Genomic DNA, 18,404 nt, shown 5'->3' with positions numbered 1-18,404 from the left:
GAGCTCTGGTTCCTTTAAGACTTTTTTCTTTCATCCTACATTTTGCTGTCCTAGAAATGCGTAGATGTCCTTTTCTCTAATTGCTATGCACCTTTTTACTAAAAGAGCTGTAAAATGCAGGCTTTGTTCCAGAGCCTAAGAAACATTGCAACTTAGACTTAGTGGATGTGAAGACAAGACCTTTGAACTGGTACTGGATTGAACTTGAACTAAACTTAATAGAAACTCAGGATAGAAAATGCAGTTTAGTTTGTTTGTGCCTATATTAGCATGCATTAATAAGAAAAAGTGTTTTAATACACCTGTTTGACATTTTGCATGAGCTATTGAACTTACACTCTCAGGTACAGCAAAACTACTGTATTTGAAAGGGAAAGAAGGCTTACGTGACTAAGATGGAAGTAACTAATTGTCAGTGCATGCTTCCAACCAAAGGGTGTGTTACTAGTGGTGAAAACTGTAAGCGCTTCCCCTGTCCATCTGTCTGTTGTCTCTTTCCGGATGTTGCTTCAAATAATTTATGGTGAAAGTTTCTCAAATTCTTATTTATGTGTATCCTGGAAACATTTGCAAGCATGTTATTTTTAGCATTTGTCTACTGGCAATGTGTAGATATTGGGATTAATAGGGTGTACTTTTTGAGAGTTAGAAATTCAGATTCTGATATTTTTTCTGCATTTTCTTGGAAGACAAAAGTTATTCTAATGCATTAACTTGGGCTTCTACTGTTTGTCTCAAATGATAGAGTGGTATCTGAAATGCAGCGGGTGAATTGTGCAGAAAGGAGAAGAAATCCTTTTCTTTTGTCTGAATCTCTGTTTACAACAGCAGGAACAGTGCCACTAAAGCCACTTTAATCCTGTGTCCTGACCAGTGTTGTATTGCCAAATCTAAAATAATAGTTTCAATTAGGTATGCTTACAATTGGCAATGCCTAAATAGCCTGAGTGTTAGCAATAATAAGGTTAGTTATAACAAGTTGCCCAGAACTACACTTTTCTTTGCAATACTGTATATGTTTCAAGATGGAAGGCAGTATTCCTTCTCTAAATGTTGGCTGTTTAGATCAAAAGGAGCAGCAAAGGCTATGGATGGATTGTGTTTCTGTACCCTACAGTGAGGATGTTCCAGGATGGTCCTTGTCCTTGATAGGTTGTGGTAGTTAGTCTGTGAATGTTTGCTGGCCGGCCTTAGTACAGCGGGTAAAGGGAGTTCTGAAACATTTCCCAGCTCTGTTGTATTTTCAGAGAAGTTTTGTTTGTTTTTTTTTTTTTTCAATAGTAGATATTTAATTCTATGAGCATTCAAACTTAAAGCATTATTTAACCTGACTAGATAATCACTTAAACCAGGTTATCAGTAAAGAATTATTCAAAAGCTGTTTCTGATCTAGAATGCCTTAAACATGTTATTCCAAATATTCTGTGACTTTGTCAAGATTGCTTTTCAATCTTTGAATCACAAGTTTCTTGTTTAATGCTCCATTTGAAGCAGGGTTTTAGAAAAATCAAGAAGTTTGTGGATGAAGGCAGATGGGGACCTGTATGAAGGCCGTTTTGTGGAATCTCAGAAGAGGAATGTAGCAACAGGGATTTGCCAGAGTTAAGTGACTCTCCCTGTAGGTGCAATGGTGGTGTGCTTTAGCAAGCTGGGCAAATTTTTGCAGTATGTGAATCTCCATTATTAAATGACGGTCCTGCATCTGTTTTAGTGTTTAGGAAATGGAGAGGCTTTAATTAGTTTACAGGCAGTTTAAGGATTAAAGCAGTTGATTACAGAGATTTTAGTATTGATCTCTAAGGTAAAGACCAGTGTCTGACTGACTGTGTACTTGGCCCTGAAATCTGTCTGTGAAAATACTGAAAGTGAGGGGATTCATTTTTGTGTTGTGTGTGTGCATACACGTAGTTTTTGCAGCTTATGTTCTGGTGAAGAGAACAGTAGATACTTACATTGATAAATAATTTGTCATTGTTGCCCAAGAAGAAAGCGCCTTGACATTCTTTAGAGAGTATTTCAGTCTGTCAGAAATTGCTTTTACCCTTCCATGCATTTACTTTCCCTTTGAGTACCATGGTGGACGAGAAAATGAAAGCAGAGCTATTTTTTAGGACAGGTTTCTTTTAGGTGTGGAATTGTGGCACAAGAAGCTCAGGATAGTAGAAAATCTGTCCAACTCACCATAGAGGCAAGCCAAGTCCACCATAATCCTGTTGTTACTGCCCCGTTAAGTCTTGGGAGTGGGTAGGGATGAAACAATAATTTCTTAGAATAGTGGTAAGTAGACTGTAAATTGGTTGACACAGTTACAAGAAAATAAATTATTACAATAATCAGAATAGCAATAGTAATGCTAAATAAAGTTGAGTTAGAAAAAATAGACCTGTCCCTTGACACCTCCTTAAAATAAGCTGCCTGCATTACTATTTCAAAGAAGAAACAAAATAGTAGCCTGTGAGTGTCTATGTTAGGGATGTAAAATGTGGTCTGCAGACTATGGTGACAGATTAAATATGTGGAATTGTGAATTTCACAAAAATTTAGTTTCAGTACAGAAAAAAACTGAGTATTTATAACCTGGCTTTTACATTTTAGAAAAATATCTATTTTTCTGTTTTTCCAATTTATAAAACAAAACAAAACAAAAAAAGGAATCAAAAAACCCCCAAGCCTCCAGTGTTTTCTCTTCAGGTGTTGTGTGCGAGGAAGCACAGTGATTGAAGGAGATTTGACATGCCTTTTCTGCTCCTGTTTTACTGCAATGAAGAACATGAAAGCTTATGCTTCTCTAATGCTTTGAACGTGAGAAGTAGGACTGATGCCAGATAGAGCTGGTCTTTGTGGCTTCTGTTATGTTCGTGCTGCAGGGAGGAAGGAATTAAGTATGGTTTTAGCTTCAAGTTCCTCAGAAGTGCCATCTCTGTAACCAAGTTCAGTACACACTCTCAGAAGTTCTCAGTGAGGGCACTGCTTAAGCAGGAACTGAACACAAATGAGTATCTCTCATGAAAGAACTTAGGTTCCTCTTATGCTTCGATTTGTTTACTAGCTTTTCTGTGTTAGTCTGTAAAACTTAAATAGATGTTGCTGTGAAGATAATTGGACATTTTTTTCTTGATTCCAATAACACTTAGGCCTAAATGTTATTTCACTTGGTTAATAGCTCCTTGCTTTTATTCATGGATTGATCTTTTACTGAGTTTGAAATCATTTGGACATGTATGTGACAGTTCTTTATTATATTATGTTGCCAAACCATAGTTTATTGGTACTTAATGCTTTAAGTATTGAAATTTTTCCTTTTGCATCCATAACTTAAATATGGGGAAAATTAATGTGGAGGAGCTTCTAGGAGTTTTAGTCATGCCTTATTCATTTCCTACTTCATATTTTGCAGTTCTGTCTTTTATGATCTTCCTAAAGAATTATTTATTGTATTTCAGGGATTTGGTGACGCACAGTCCTGACTCTTGTCCTCAGAATCAGTAACATACCTCTTTTGCTGGTGTCCTGGCTTTTCTATTGATCAGCTTAGATCTTGGTTTTCTGTTAATCATTGCAAATTCGTCTTATAAAAAATGGATTGGTAAAAGATATATAAGCCACTGGTAAAATCACTAATTAGGTAATCTTTTTTTTTAACAGGTCATAAATGATTGCCCAGCATTTATAGGCATATTAGCAGAAATCTTGGGCTGATCTATCAAGACACAATTGTGACTTGACTTTAGGTAATAGATTCCCTCCTGCTTGCACACAGAATGTCACTGAATGCAGGGACTTGGGGCAAGCTGAGTAGTTGGGTTATGTACATGGAGAGGACCAAAGCTGTGACCAGAAAAGTTGGGAGAAGGATGTGAATGCCTGAATCTGTGAATGGTATTCTAATGATGAAAGAGATAAAAATGGAGAATATTTGGGAAGAACTACAGTTACGGGATGGAAGCTACAGATAGTCAGAGGTATACGTAGGAAACAAGGCTTCTTTCTTCTCTGTAGAGCAGGCTGCCATTTTAATAAGTTTATAAGGGAGGGTGCATGATTTTCAGAGACTGAAAAAACTGTGCTGTTTCCTTATGTTAAACCTATTAATTATGAACGTCTGTGCACATTCTATGCTTTGAAAAAGAGACTTGCAACTTGGCAAGGGGAATCACCTTAGGTTCAGTTGATTTTTATTTTCATGATGAAAATAGTTAGACATCCAAAGTTCCTTATTCCATATTGTAGGTGCCGCAGGATTTTAATATTTAGTGAATGGGTTTTCTGAGTATCCCTCAGTCCAGAGCTGTGAAACCTGAGCAGAATTAATTTTTCTTACAACTTCTCCTTGATTTTTGTGGCGTGCTGTGGTTATCAGGTGTGAAAACTGAGGGCAGGATGATGTTGCCATTTGATGTCAAAGCAGCGTAGAAGAGGAGGGGCATGATTATGCTATGCTTTCCTATACTATATTTCCGAATAGTTGAAAACAGCTGAGAAAGTGTTCATCGTACCCCTCTAACAGGTGTTCCAGAAAGAAATAGCTTAATACTGCTATCAGTTACTTCTTCATATGCCTTAAAATATAATTGTTAATTATATGATCATGTATTGAGGGTTATGGGTTTCTTCAAGGCCAAGCCATTCAGCTTTCCTAGCTTCCCATCATGATCCCTATGTGCTGGTTGGGTGAAAAACAGTGCACTGGCTAGTTTGAGCTATGCTCTGCTACCTGTTGTGTGTATGCTGACTGGTCAGATAACAGGACAAATATACCCATGTTTTCATGAAGACTGTAGGAAATAAATATCTTCAACGCTGCCATATCTTGCTGAAATTCAACGAGTCCAGAAGTTACTTGGCGAACAGAAACAAACAAGGAGCACAATCACATGAAACTTGGTTTCTTCTTTTCAAATATGATACTGAAACAAAATTCAAGTTATGCATGTAACTAACATGGAAAGTTTTAGTCTTAACGCAGAGAGGTTGTCCAGGGTAATGCATCTAAAAGTGGACTCCGTGATGGAAAATATTTAGTTTTAAAAGCACTTAATCTTCCATAGTGAAGTGAGAGAAATGTATCGGACATCACACCTTGTATTTTGAGGCATAAGAGAGTTGCTGAAAGATGGAAACAGTAGGAAGCTACCAGTTTTGAGAAGACTTGAAAGATGGGCATCAAATTATGAATTCAAATTTGTTTTCCTTTGACTGTAATCTTGGCTGCTGCAAACAGTGTTTTATAATCTTTGTTTTGGAGTAGGCAGAAGACAAGGAAAAATATATTTTCTTTTCTTTCTTTCCCTTCCCCCCCCAGTGACCTTTATTTGCACAAGTTTATAGGAAGTTTGAGGAGGCAGAGCTAGGACTAGGGAGTGCCTACAGATACCCTATGTGCTTTTGACAAATTCATGCATTGTGTCTGATACCACGCCTTAGATCAAAGGGGATTTTCAGCTTTAAAAGAGGCTTAATCCAGGCAAGACTGGGAATAAGGGTGTATTCAGAAGACTAAAACTGGTAGCTGATCTTTCAGACTGAGAAGCAATGGGATATTGTAGTGGCAGGCACACAAATGGGTTGCAGTGAGCATTCTTTGAGTCTGAAGCCTTCCTGAATCATAAATTAGGAAAAGGCTGGGCATACCTTGAATACAGAAGACAGGTTAAATTTTTATAAGAAAGTATACATAGAACATCAAACCTACTTTCACATGGCAGTCTGGTTTGCTAAATGCCGTGTGTCCCTCTGTATGCTGCTTCTCTCTTCTAGCCTTGGAAAGTACTTTTTATTCAAAAATTATTTTAATGTCTTAACAGGACAAAACTTCAAATTAATATATGTCAAGAAGTATGCTTTCCAAATCATTTTATATGCACTACCAAATACACTTCAGTGGTTAGGAGCTGGAATAGGCACAGCGAACTCAGCACAATTACCAGGTTTAATCCTAAGTCCTCTGTTTCCTATCATTTTTTAGGAATTTTTCCTTACTAGTTAATATATGTTAAAGGTTGTTCTTTGGGTGAAGCCTTTGAGAGATTGTGCAAAAAGCTAATGAGTTCATTCTGTAGAGAATATATTAAATTTCTTTAATGTGTGTAACTATCTTGAAATACGTATCAAAATGCTTTTAAATTTTTTTTTACCTGATATTCCATAATACTTTCCTTGCACAATTATGGATTTTTGAACAAATTCTGTTACTTATGTGAGGAAACGGTTCCATAATTATACTAATGTTTGTATAATTAACAAGCTGCTTGCCAATTTTAACTGACAAATTCCAAGTCACTTTTTCATGAAGGGAAAAAAAACCATAAAAAATGGTAACTTCTGTTAGTTTTTCCTTTCAGACTTCTTACAGGTGTTGAAACTATTTATTTCTAATTTGCAAGTAAATTTGTGTGTGTGTTGTTTTTTTTTCTTTCTGATAGGCAGCGCTGTACAGAATAGGAGGGCTGGGTTCCTCCACCCATGCTCTGGGGCTGTTTTGGGGGCTGCCCTCAAGCTCTGCCAACATATCTCAGTCCTGACTTGTAAGATCCCCTGCTGCTGCTGCTGCTGCCATAGTTCTAGGCAGCTCTTCAGAAGTGACTGCCAATAGCACCGATTTCTTCTAACTGGTGCAGTAATTTTTTGTTGTGCACAAATGGGGTCTGAGGAAAGACCACCAAAACTTATTTCCACTTGTGACCTAAGGAAAGGTTTGAACTCCAGTTGCTGTTGCAAAATGGCAAGTGTGCTGTTGGCCTTCTGTGCCATTCAGCTGCATGGATTTAATGCTTTACATTGCTACTGAGTTGTTGTCTAAATGTAAGCTGAAAACACTTAGTCATTTTAAGGTCCTGAAATGAAAGGGTCATAATAAAAACATGAAAGAGAATAGCTGAGGTGGCACTTATAAAGTGAAAACAAAAGTGTATGTATGTGTGTGTATATATATAGTTATTTATTATTCCAATTTCTAAGTGGCCTTGTGTGTTTTCCTCACAGTATCTATATATATTTCATGCATAACTGTTTGTATTAAAATGCCCATATACAGCATTCTCTCACTTCCATTTAAAAACTGTGAATCACAACAAAAATGCTATAAGAACATCTAAGGTTGATAATTAAAGTATAATTAAGTTTAAATGCCTTGGTGAAGGAATATAAAAATATTTAAATTCAACAGGCTAGTACATTTGCAGTTTTCTTTTATTAGGTGTGAAATCTAAGAATCCCCTGCCAACTCTTGAGGGCTCAATCCAGAATGTTGAATTGAAGTACTGCGGCACATCATTGGTCAAATGTGCCTCTGGGACCGTGGGATCAATAAAAATTTGTGCCAAAGCCCCAGGTATGTGCAGCTGGACCATGTAAAACTTTATTGCCTGTATAGGAGAATTGGCCTTGCTTTTTACAAGGAGAGTTACTGAAACAAGAATTTACTCATTGTTCCTATGAATCAGAGAGGGGTTTTTTTGTATTCTGTTTTGGGGTTTTTTATTATTATTGTGAAGTGTGCCAGGATGATCCAGTCTGGCCCCAGTATAGTCAATTTTTATACTGAATAAAAAAATAAAGATGTTGGGGATTTTGCTGAGACAAATATGAATCTAAAAGCACTGATGAAACTGGAATAACCCTGTATTTTCCTATTACACACAATATTTGCTTTTTGCTTTATTTGTAGCATAATTTTGATGTATTTTGTTATTGTTTAATGTCTCATTTTCTATTAATGCTACAAGTATGTATTTTGCTTGTGAAGTTTTTGAGGTCTCTGTGATAAACAGTTATTATATTTCTTTCATAGAATTTTTCTTGAAGAGCATGCAGGAACTTTTCCAATCAATGTCTATGATGTCTTCATATATAAAGGCAGCTAATGTAAAGAATATTAAAAATGTAGTGTATTTAACTCCAAATGGAGTTCCTGGTGATTTTAAAAGATATTATTTTATAAAGTTGGGATAGAAACTACTATTTTAAAGCGAATTGATTACTTTATTTGAAATCCTCCTGGATGTGAAGACATTTACAAGATAGCATTAAGGAAGCTGTTTAATAGTTTATATGAGATTGCTCTTTCTATTTCCTCTTTTAATTCCATACCTACAATGTTAATAGCTGTTCTCTTTGGAGTAGTGAATGTTTATGTGTTAAAAATTTATCTTGCTACAGTAAAAGCTGTAAAGAGTCTAATCTTTACCTTAGGTGACGGTGGAAAAGAGAAGCTGATTCCTTTAATTCAAGGCCCTTCTGACACCAGAGACTTACACAGCAGTAAATGGCTCAATGAGAGTAGAAAGCCAGAATCTCTCTTAGCTCCAGATTTGGTAGCCTTTACAATCCAAATTCCACAGTATATGGACTACTGCCATAACTCTGGTAAGTGCAAAACTCTTGTTAAGCTGGTATCACATTACATTTTTCCTATCCAATGTAATTTTCAAAAGAGGGGCTTGATATAAAATGTGCCAAATGCCAAAGTATCTTTTTCACATACTGCACACATTATAACTTCACTAGCTCACTGAGAGAAAAAAAAACCGCTAAAAGCAGCATTTTTATGTATGTCTTCTTCAATAAGGAATGCTTCATTGACTTTGGTTGCCTTTTAAATTATTTATACAGAACCTTTTGTAAACTTTTTTGGGGGCAGGATCCATGTTGGCAATATTAGTTTTATTCTTTCTTCCCTTTATCTGTTGGCTTAAGCTTCTTATACAGAAGTTGACATACTGAACTCAAAATGGTTCATATATCTTTGCAGCATAATTTATAATTAAATTAAGAATTTGTTTATCATAGAATTGTTTTTAATACAATGATGATTTTTAAAATGCTACAGAGCACATATTTGATGTCGTCAAATGTGGTGTTGTCGTGGACTTAAGTGAGAAACAAGTTAATATTTTCAGAGAGTTGCTTGGATAAATTTAAGGGTGTTGTTGACTTTGTGGGCAGAAGTACTCTTACCTGACATTCTTATGGTTTCTGTGGGCTTTAAACAAAACATTGGACTGTTTTAAGCAGCACTGATAGTTTTGATATGTATCTAGTTTGAAATTACTATAATATAGTTTGTGAAATACACATAGGTCTAGGTTTTGCTGTCAGTATGGTGCATTTTAAAAATTATGCTTTCATGTTTTTAAAAGTTTGTCCTGTTGCATGCTAAGAGTGGAATCAAATATGGGGAAAAAAAACCAGACCCGAAAAGCAAAAGAATTAGCTGACCCCAAACACAAATGTAAACTGAAAAGTGTGCTTTTTTCTCCTTTTTTTATGTGTAATGGTTGTTGAATGTCATTAGTCTGAAAAATAATAGTGAATTTATTACCATCTTTGTAATTTTTATGTGCCTATGTAAGCAACATTTGATTCTTATGCAAAGTAAATATTTATAAGTGCTGTGTACTCTAGCAGTTGTTAGGTTATTTTTTCAGTAACTGTACTTATTTGTTTCTTGGAGAACATCATGGTAGAAATGTTTATGGCACAATTAGCTTAAGTTCCTGCCCCTAAAACATTGCCGAAAAAGCAATTAGTGATTCAGCGGTCTCTGAATTATTCAGATCTGTTTCTTTAAAAAAGTGAAAATCTGTTGCAGGTTGTCTCAGTTAAGTAGCTTTGAAGTGTTCATAATAATATTTATTACTGCAATTATTGCATCTTCTGCCTTTTTTAGGATCTTCTCGGTTTCATTTTCTAATTTTTCTTAGAATATTAATTACATTTTAAAGGAGCTTAGCATATTTACCTATACTATTGAATTACTGCTATTATTTTGCTACAGGTCACAGTGATCTACATTTTAGCTCATCAGTATTATGGATAGTCCAATTAGACAGTAGAGAGTTCTTGATAGGTTGCGACAGGAGATGCCTACGAGAATTAAGGCACGACAAATGAGGTGCCAGCCAGGGTCATATGCAGGGACTTTGAGAGGCAGAAAGCTGGTTTGTAATAAAGTGTCTGTGCTACCTGTTTTGTTGATGAAGGGAGACACGTTTAAAATCTTAGCAATTTTAGAATTGCAAATTTCTGGACACTTCACCCGCGCCCCCAGTGCCTCAGGAAGATTGTACTGATTCTGTGTCCTCCGTGATAGTCGCTAACCTGCATGCTCAGAGTCTAGCTCTGCTTCTCTAGATCTGTAAGGTGGCACCTGTGACTGATGGCAAATGAGCTGACCGATGTGTTAAAGCTTTGGTCCCAGTAAACATGAAAAATAGTCTACTGCAAATTAATTTTTTTTCTTTAATGTAACTAGGAAACATTAATGTTGAAATTATCTCAGGTTGTATACAAAAGGATGAGAGAGTTAATTAAAGCCTTTGCTTTCAAATACTTGCTGAAGGAACTGAGGCAATTTAATACAGGAAATATGGCTATCCTTTTCATTACGACTGTGAAAACTACATGGAGAGAAAAAATGAAGTGACTCAAGAGCGTAAAAATGCTTTTGCTGTCAGTTGCAGTCACTTCTGGGAATTAAGAAAGCTACACTGGATAATTTGACAGCAAATTCAATTTGTGCCTCAGGGGAATAAAAGCATTGTTTAAAGCTGTACTACTGGAGATGATTGTGCAGCACTGCTATTTGAGAGATATCCTAATAGATATGATGTTCTGGAATAGGAATTTGCACTACAGAGAGGAGTGAAGAGATTAGCGCAACCTGCTTGTAGAAAGAATGAAAAAAGCTATCCAGGAGAGATGAGAAAATTGATCTAGAATGGTTCAGTGTTTCCAGATTGCTGGAGATAAGGCCAGTGTTGGCCAAGTCTGCTGGCTCCACAAGTACATATACAAATAGCTGTGTAGCAGATGCTCTCAAAATACACAAATGATTTCTCGAAAGAGCTAAGGGGGACAGCGGTTCCAGCCTGGTAGGATTGGATAAGTTGTCACCCAGCACTCCGATAAACTCAGTTTACTTCTCCCCATATACAAGGATTCAGAAAACTTTGCAAACTCAGTGTCAGTGGAGCTGCTGGTCATACTGTGCAGCGGGGCAGGGAGGTGCCTCACAGCTGTACAAAGCTAAAGAGCTGCAAGTTGGCCACCTCTGTTAAGAACAGAATGATATCTTGTATGAGAAATCAAGAGAAGCAATCGCAGGGGAATTTCCGGCTACTCTGGAAGAATCTTAGAATAAAATACAGTGCCTATGCAAGTAACTTTTAAGAATTTTTTGCTTATATAAAAATTAGTGAAGGAAGATTAACTAATTAATTCATTATGCATCTGTGAAGTTGAATGGAAAACAACTTGCTTTAAAATTAAAGCAGTCATTTGGATATAAGATGCCAAGGAGGAGATTGTGCAAATGGCCTGAGGGTTTGGAATAAATCGGGCGTATTTACCTGGACACTAGGAAGGGGGGACCTTTCTGTCTCTACTGCCTGTCGAGTCAGCAACTGCCTACTGTCCTGTACCACTTGAATCATAGGATCCAGGGTGACCTGGAGGGTTGCACAGCTTCCTTTTACTGCTTGTCTGTAGGTGGCCCTGCAAAGGTTGAGGGTATATCTACAGTTTAAGTGGGAAAGCACTTTACATTAGTATTTTATTTCTTGCTATTTCGCTTGTTGCTGCTGAGAGGAAGAGGGGAAAAAAAAAAAACAACGGTTCCAGTAGTACCATACTGCATCAAGTATAACCAGCAAAGGAAAAACCTCTATAAAATGTAATTCTGAGAAGGGCAGCATTGAAGAGTGTGATGTAGAGCAGATACAGGCAAAGTAAGTATTACATATAACAAGTGCATATACTGATGATTACTTAGTGAGAGTGTTTTACTGTTTACAAAGTGTCATTAGCACAGTGGAAAACTGATCCACCTATGACAAAGGAAGTATTTAGGGACAAAGAATATAAATATGAAGTTGTTTAGTCCTTAAATACAAGTCTGCATGCTGGTGCTTTTAATTTTGGATACTTTTGTTGTATGAAAAACTGTCCCAGATATCTCTGTGCATAGTTGTAAAAATCAGTGGATATGCTCCGCAGTCTTTAGATAAACTGCCACCTTAAAAATGATTACAAAAGAGGAGATTATTCCATTACCCCAGGGCTTGGGAAGGTCTTCTTACTGCTTCTCTGAAATAACCCTGGCTTTATTAACCCTCGGAGCAAGCTGCAGACCTTGTTTGTTTCACCTGGCCTTTGAGAGAAATGGGGAGATTTCAAAATGAATGCTGGTGTTAGTATTTAATTATGAGCAGCTGTTGAATAGATGAGGTGAGCTGATTAAGCTCTATTTGGTTTCCCGTATTGAATAATTGGGAGTGCTTGCACAGCCGGTGTACGGAAAGCTTTATTACATATAAATCAAGAGGAACTAAAATAAAAAAAATACAATTAATAAAGTTTGGGGTTTTTTTGAGATCAGCTTAAATATTCAGTAATGCAGCATTGAAATAAGGGAGTAAACAAAAGTACCTGTATTACTATCATGCTCATGTGTGGTAAACTGATACACCCAGTGGAGCAAAGTAAGTGAGAAGGCTTCTCTAGTTTGAAAGCTGCATGAAGGCTGAAGAGCAAATATTCAACCTTCTAAAAGTTGGTATTTCTCATTTAAGTGATATTTTTCTTAAACTTCCAAAGATCTTTGGACTTTTTTTCTCCACTGTCAATATTTGGTAAGATCAGATAAAACCACTCCATTCTCTCTTTGCCCCTTCCCACCCCCTCCCAGGAAAAAATAATTTCTGAAGTTAAAATATTTTTAATACTGAAGAAATCATATCTTCAAACAAGAAAAAAGACCAATAAATGTTGTACCAGCGGGAACATGAATTTTTTTCCTATCATAAACCAGCTGATTTTTATCTATTAGAACTTATTTAAAGGGAGGTGAGAGATTATAGATCTACATATGTTTGTTTTTATGCATACACACCTATATATGCCCCCAACTTCCCCTTTCTTGCAGTTAAGAATACCTGCCATTGACATATTTTTTCTTTAATTCTGACTGCTTAGACTGGGGATAGTGCAAAGTCTGGATTTTAAAACTGGAACAATGATATATTTTAAGTTTTCATTTCTAACTAAAGTCAGTGTGCTAGTAAATAACAAAATAAATTGTAAAGAGGATTCATAGACTAATTTGAAGTATTTTGAAAAGATTTGACACAATGAGTAAAAACACTTAATATATTGGCGTAATTAAAGACTATTCACATTTGTGGTTTGGGCATAAATGTGTAAAAATTATACCCATCTATCTTATTACATTTCCTTTTCTCTCCCTGAGGATTTCACTATGTACTTTATCTGTAATTGTTGCCAGTTTTCTATCAAGTTCCCACTGGGCTTCTGGTGCAAAAAATCTTATCCTCTTGATGACAGAGCTTGCCTGAATGATTTCATGCTCTTAGCATTTTTGTTCACGGGAATTAGGGGCAGAATGTAACTGCAGCTGAACATAGCATCTATTTTTGTAATTTTGAAGTTTAGACTCTGTTATTGGAACTAAATGAAGAGATGCAGGTGTTCTCCAGTTCAAGTCCTTTGGGATTTTTTGATGGTAGATGCTTGAAAAGAAAATGCATGTGTTTCCAGAGTCAAACAGCAGCTGTGGACAAGGATTTATGTTTTTCTCAGAACTTTGGGATTTCAAAATGTTACATTTAATCACATGCACAGAAAGGAGAGCAAATGTTAAAGATGTTACATATAAAACTAGGGGACTGATCTTTTTACCATACCAACTAGTTGTGGGAATAGAGGAACAAAGTGATCTTTAATCTTAATATGAACAATTTCAAAAGGATTATGATAGTTGCCAGGACTCTGGTCTTTTGAGAACTGTGCTCTTGCAGCACGCAACATTTATATCCTCTTAATTGCCTTTAAAATCTGGTTTATTCTTGTATTTTGCCTTGGAAATATATGAATGCTAATAGTATAAGTTACTGAAAACAAAGTATTCATGTAGTCTTCTGTTGGAGTAGGGTGAATTTAAATTTGGATAAGATTACATTTTTAGAAGAATCTTTCTAATAATGTCCTGTAGTTTTCAAAATTGGATTAAAAATAGCAGTTCAACTGCCTGAACTGCAAGCCTAAATTGAGAAGTTTTCCGAGTTACAAAACTTATGAGCAAAAGTATTTTGTGGTAATGCAATTTCTCCCTCCCATTCTCGCTCTAGTGATTTTGAAATTAGTTGATTGTAGTAAACAAAATGTCTGACATATTTTAATTTTACTAGAAGTTCAAGTATGGGCAGCAGATGGTGGTACTACCAAGAGGTTCAGGACGGGAGGATGGTGTGGGGAAAGAGCAAGCTGGTAATAGTGGTAAATGCAAGTTAGTTAATACCCATCTGAGAAAGTAAAAGCCTCTCTTTAAATTAATTTAATTTTGTATATTTACCAGCTTGTGTGTGCTCCATCTTCCCCCATTACCCTCACAGCACAGTTGTTGTCCGCTACAGCCAGGTTAAGTATCAAATATTATATATAGACCTGTGTCACCTCTGTATATGCTGTTTTACAAATATCCAGCACTTATTTTTTTCTGAGAGGGAAGTAAACTTGTCCTCAAGTGCAGTCTGTTACTCTGCTGGCTCCAATTATAAATTTCATGTACATGGGAGTAGCATCAGGGAGGGACATACTATACCATGCTAACTAGATTAACATTATTTCCAGTGGGTAGCATAACTCTGGCAACTGGCAGTAAGTTCTGGATGTAGAAAGGTAATTGTACGATGCAGGAATAAGCAGCTTGTTCAACTTTCCATCAAGTAATTCTGCAAATCCTCTTGGGGGAAGAGGTGTTTTTATCTCTCTGCTGACATTACATTCAGTTTCTCTCCATATCCCATAAATCCTTCAGCAATACATGTACCCTAGAATTCTGAAATTGTGATTAAATAGGATTCTGAGTTTTGTCAAATGGTCCTTGAAAAATAGATATTAAATAAGAAAAAAAAGAAAAAGAGAAAAAAAGCTACACCCTGTCCTATCATTTTAGGAACTCAGCCTGTGGAGTTACATTCCCTGAAAATATTTCTGTTTTTCTTTCAAGCCTGACTGACTTTGAGATGTACTGTTCAGCTGCACTATGGAAGTAAACAGAGTAGTATCTTTAGCAAAAGAAGTGCTTTTGCCTTTTTTCCAATTCCCTTTTCTTAATAGTATCCATTAAGTGTTTGGTAATATGGCAAAATCAGAACAAAACTTGGACATCAAAGATGGGGATTCAACTCTAAATAGCAGGAGCCTGAGACATTGCACTAGGAAATCTGTTGAGTGATGAAGTTGGAAAGCCTGATTCTCCCCTGGGTTTATACCTTTTTCTTTAGAAACTCATTGCCGGACTCTTCTTTTAACTCAGAATAACAGCATCCTGCCTATAGATAGTGTAGCTGATCTTGTAGTTCTTGGGGTAGGATTTTGTCCTTTAGTACTGGCAACTGAAGATTTGAACTCTTGAGCGGTGGGTAATATGGGGTATGTAGGCTTTAAAGTGCATAAAGGAAATCTCCCTGCCTTCTCTTTAAACAGCACATAACCTAGAAAATTCGGTAAAAGTAACAAAAAAAAAAAATAAAAAAAAGGTTGTTTAATCATAGAATCATTAAGGTTGGAAAAGACCTCTAGGATCATCAAGTCCAACCATCAACCCAATACTACCATGTCTCCTAAACCATGCCCTGAAGTGCCATGTCTACATGTCTTTTATATACCTCCAGGGACGGTGACTCCACCACCTCTCTGGGCAGCCTCTTCCACTGCCTGACCACTCTTCTTAAATGTGTAAAACTTAGGGAATAAGAGGGAAAAACTTAGGGAAATAAGAGATTATTTCTGCTACCTTTATTTTGTGTGTGTGCATGTGTGTTCCATAGGATTTCTGTTTGCTTTACAATCTGGTGGTACCTAAGTGTTTCATACGGCCACCAAAGTCATATTTGACATTTCTGGTATCAAACAAAAACAAACCCTAAATGTGGGTTTGAATGGTATCTTCTATTTCCATAACAGTATAGGGTAATGTATTTGTGCTTCAAATATTTATGAAAATGCATTCAACTTTCCACTTGTGGCATCTGGAAAAGCATTGTTCGGCAAGGTGACTAGATACTTCTGATGGTGCAGAGGGTTTTGGACTTGTGACAGGCATAGGCTCTCAGCAGTTGCTGACACATAGCTTTGGACATTGAAATCTGTTTTTAATTGAGAAAATATATGTTGGCCAACATATTGGGATAGTTCCTACTCATTTTGAAAAAATGCCATGGGATCTTTAACTTCCATTTGGATGCTTCCCAGACATGGGCATAAGGGACTGTAACTGTTTACTTTCAAATGGTGTTTAAACTGTTTCCAGGTTTTATAATTGAATTATATTGCTCTCACTACTGCTTTGGTGATGTAAATGATTCCTACAACATGGTTATTTTTTTTGTTATGAAGTAGATATAACTGAAAATCAGTAGACTTCAGTGATAAAATATAAATGAGTTTTGACCAGGTCAATTCTTATTTTTCCAATTTTACTAGCAAGTGATTAAATTACATCTTACTGAACAGAAATACAGCACAGTTGATGAAAAACTGCATTAAATGAAGTATCTCTCATTAGTTTTAATGCAGAAATGATGATCTAAATATATATATGTTTCTAAATCTATATTTTTTTTTTCCTCAGTAATTTTCATGGTTCAACTCTGTGGTAGGTTAAAACCAAGCTACAGGTCACTCCCAAGCTTCCAACGTTCTGGTTATAATACACACAAATATACTAACAGTCTCATTTATAAGTTTTAGGATGCAGTCTTACATACACAGAGTGAATAATCAACCATATGGTCCCCTTCCACCCGAACGTTACTGTCCTGAAGTTCCCGTAGAAGTTCCTTTCTATCATGTTACAAATAGCCATTTGTGGTTACAAAATAAAATTGTGCCATTACCCATTGACCGGATAGTTAGTCTTATGTAGAAAGCAGCAGTTCACAGCCAGGATTAGACAGAGCAGGTTAGAATCATATCAGTATATTGTGGGTTGGGTTTTTTTGTGTGTGTGTTTTTTTTTCTTTTTTTTAAAATTCAACTAGATAACCCCGGTGATGAGCCCCAAGCTGAGACGTATTCCTATAGTTGACCATACTAAAAATTATTTTGGACAGATTGTCTTCAAGGTGTCCAACTTCAGAAACATTTAGATTAGTTATTTTCTTCATGTGCTGTGAAGCTTCTGAAAATCAATCTCTATTTTTATAAAAAAATCTGCAAACCATATAGAAATTAGTACTGCAGGAACATTAGTCACTTTTAACCTTTAGACCTTTTAATTTTCTGTGCTGTATGGGCTGATTCCATTTAGCTTTTACTTGTGCGCTAAAATAGAACTAATATGTGCAAGACACTCATGTATGTACTTGTTGTGTAAGGCGGCAGAAATACTTAAAATTGATATGAGAACAAGGCACTGTACAACTTTCCAGTTCTATTTAATAGTTAAAATTAGCTTTCTTGTTAACATGAGCATTTAATGTTGAGTATCTATATAGCAGATTTCTAAGTACAGAAACTTCAAACGCAATTCCTGTATGTTTGAGCTATCCTGACATTCTTAGTGTCACGTGGAGTACTAAATCTATTTGAGAAATGCAGTGATAGGATTATAGTGGATATATAGTTTAATTAAATAGCTAAATATTTTTAATTCTTTATTTTAATCTGATTTATACTCTTCAGTAGAGGAAAAGGCATTCTGAAAAGGGAAAAACCAATTTGTTTTTCTGAAGTCGTGTCTGAAAGAGAATATTCTAGGTGTTGCCCTAATCTTGCAGCTGGTTCAGTTAAGAGAGAAACATTTGCTGGAGCGAAGTAGTTTGCTGATCTGAGTCCCGAGTTCCCATTCAAACACTCTTCTGCTGCTAATTGTTGATACTGAGCTCCACTTATGGCACAGCAAATTAATGCACAGTCTGGTTTTCCTAAGTCTTTTCCTAATTCCTGCTGTATTTTCAAGATTAAGTAGATGGATCTGAGGAAAAAAAATAAATTTGTGATTTTCCCCAAGAGGTTTAGAAAACTGATTCTTTGTCTGTAAGCAGAATAGGAAATCCTTTTGGGGTCATACTATCTGAATGTAATGAGAACGTTGCATGGCTATGCACGGAGGAATGGGTGCCCTGACAATGAGAACTGAAGGGGATGGGGGAGTCAAACAAACACGTCAGCTCTTACTGTTGGCACTGTAAGAGCCTGCCAACTCTTCCACTTTTAGCCCATGTGCATCATCTGTCACTGTACAGCTTCTCAGGCCATTTGCCTGGGATCAGTGCCAAGCTGCAGAAGTAGCTCTGACTATGCTGCCTCGTGTCCAGAAATCTTGGAAAAATAGCCCACTGCCTGTGGGAAGGTGGACGTGAAAGGAATCAGATCAGTCGGAG

The 18,404-nt window shown here is 36.4% G+C and overlaps 1 protein-coding gene across 5 annotated transcripts in view; it reads left to right on the top strand.

Moving 5' to 3' along the window:
* The window catches only part of VPS13B (vacuolar protein sorting 13 homolog B), a 485,884-nt gene that overhangs the window by 155,237 nt on the left and 312,243 nt on the right, over positions 1–18,404 (top strand). For all 5 annotated transcript variants that reach the window (XM_064442323.1, XM_064442322.1, XM_064442320.1 and 2 more), the window contains exons 18-19: positions 7,196–7,330; positions 8,191–8,364. In XM_064442323.1, the coding sequence (XP_064298393.1) occupies positions 7,196–7,330; positions 8,191–8,364 (309 nt within the window). The remainder of the gene's footprint in view (positions 1–7,195; positions 7,331–8,190; positions 8,365–18,404) is intronic.

This window comes from Phalacrocorax carbo, chromosome 2 (genome assembly GCF_963921805.1).
Source record: "Phalacrocorax carbo chromosome 2, bPhaCar2.1, whole genome shotgun sequence".
In the NCBI taxonomy this organism is placed as follows: domain Eukaryota; kingdom Metazoa; phylum Chordata; class Aves; order Suliformes; family Phalacrocoracidae; genus Phalacrocorax; species Phalacrocorax carbo.
Note: the sequence above shows the minus strand (reverse complement) of the source record. Positions and strands in the feature narration are given on the sequence as shown.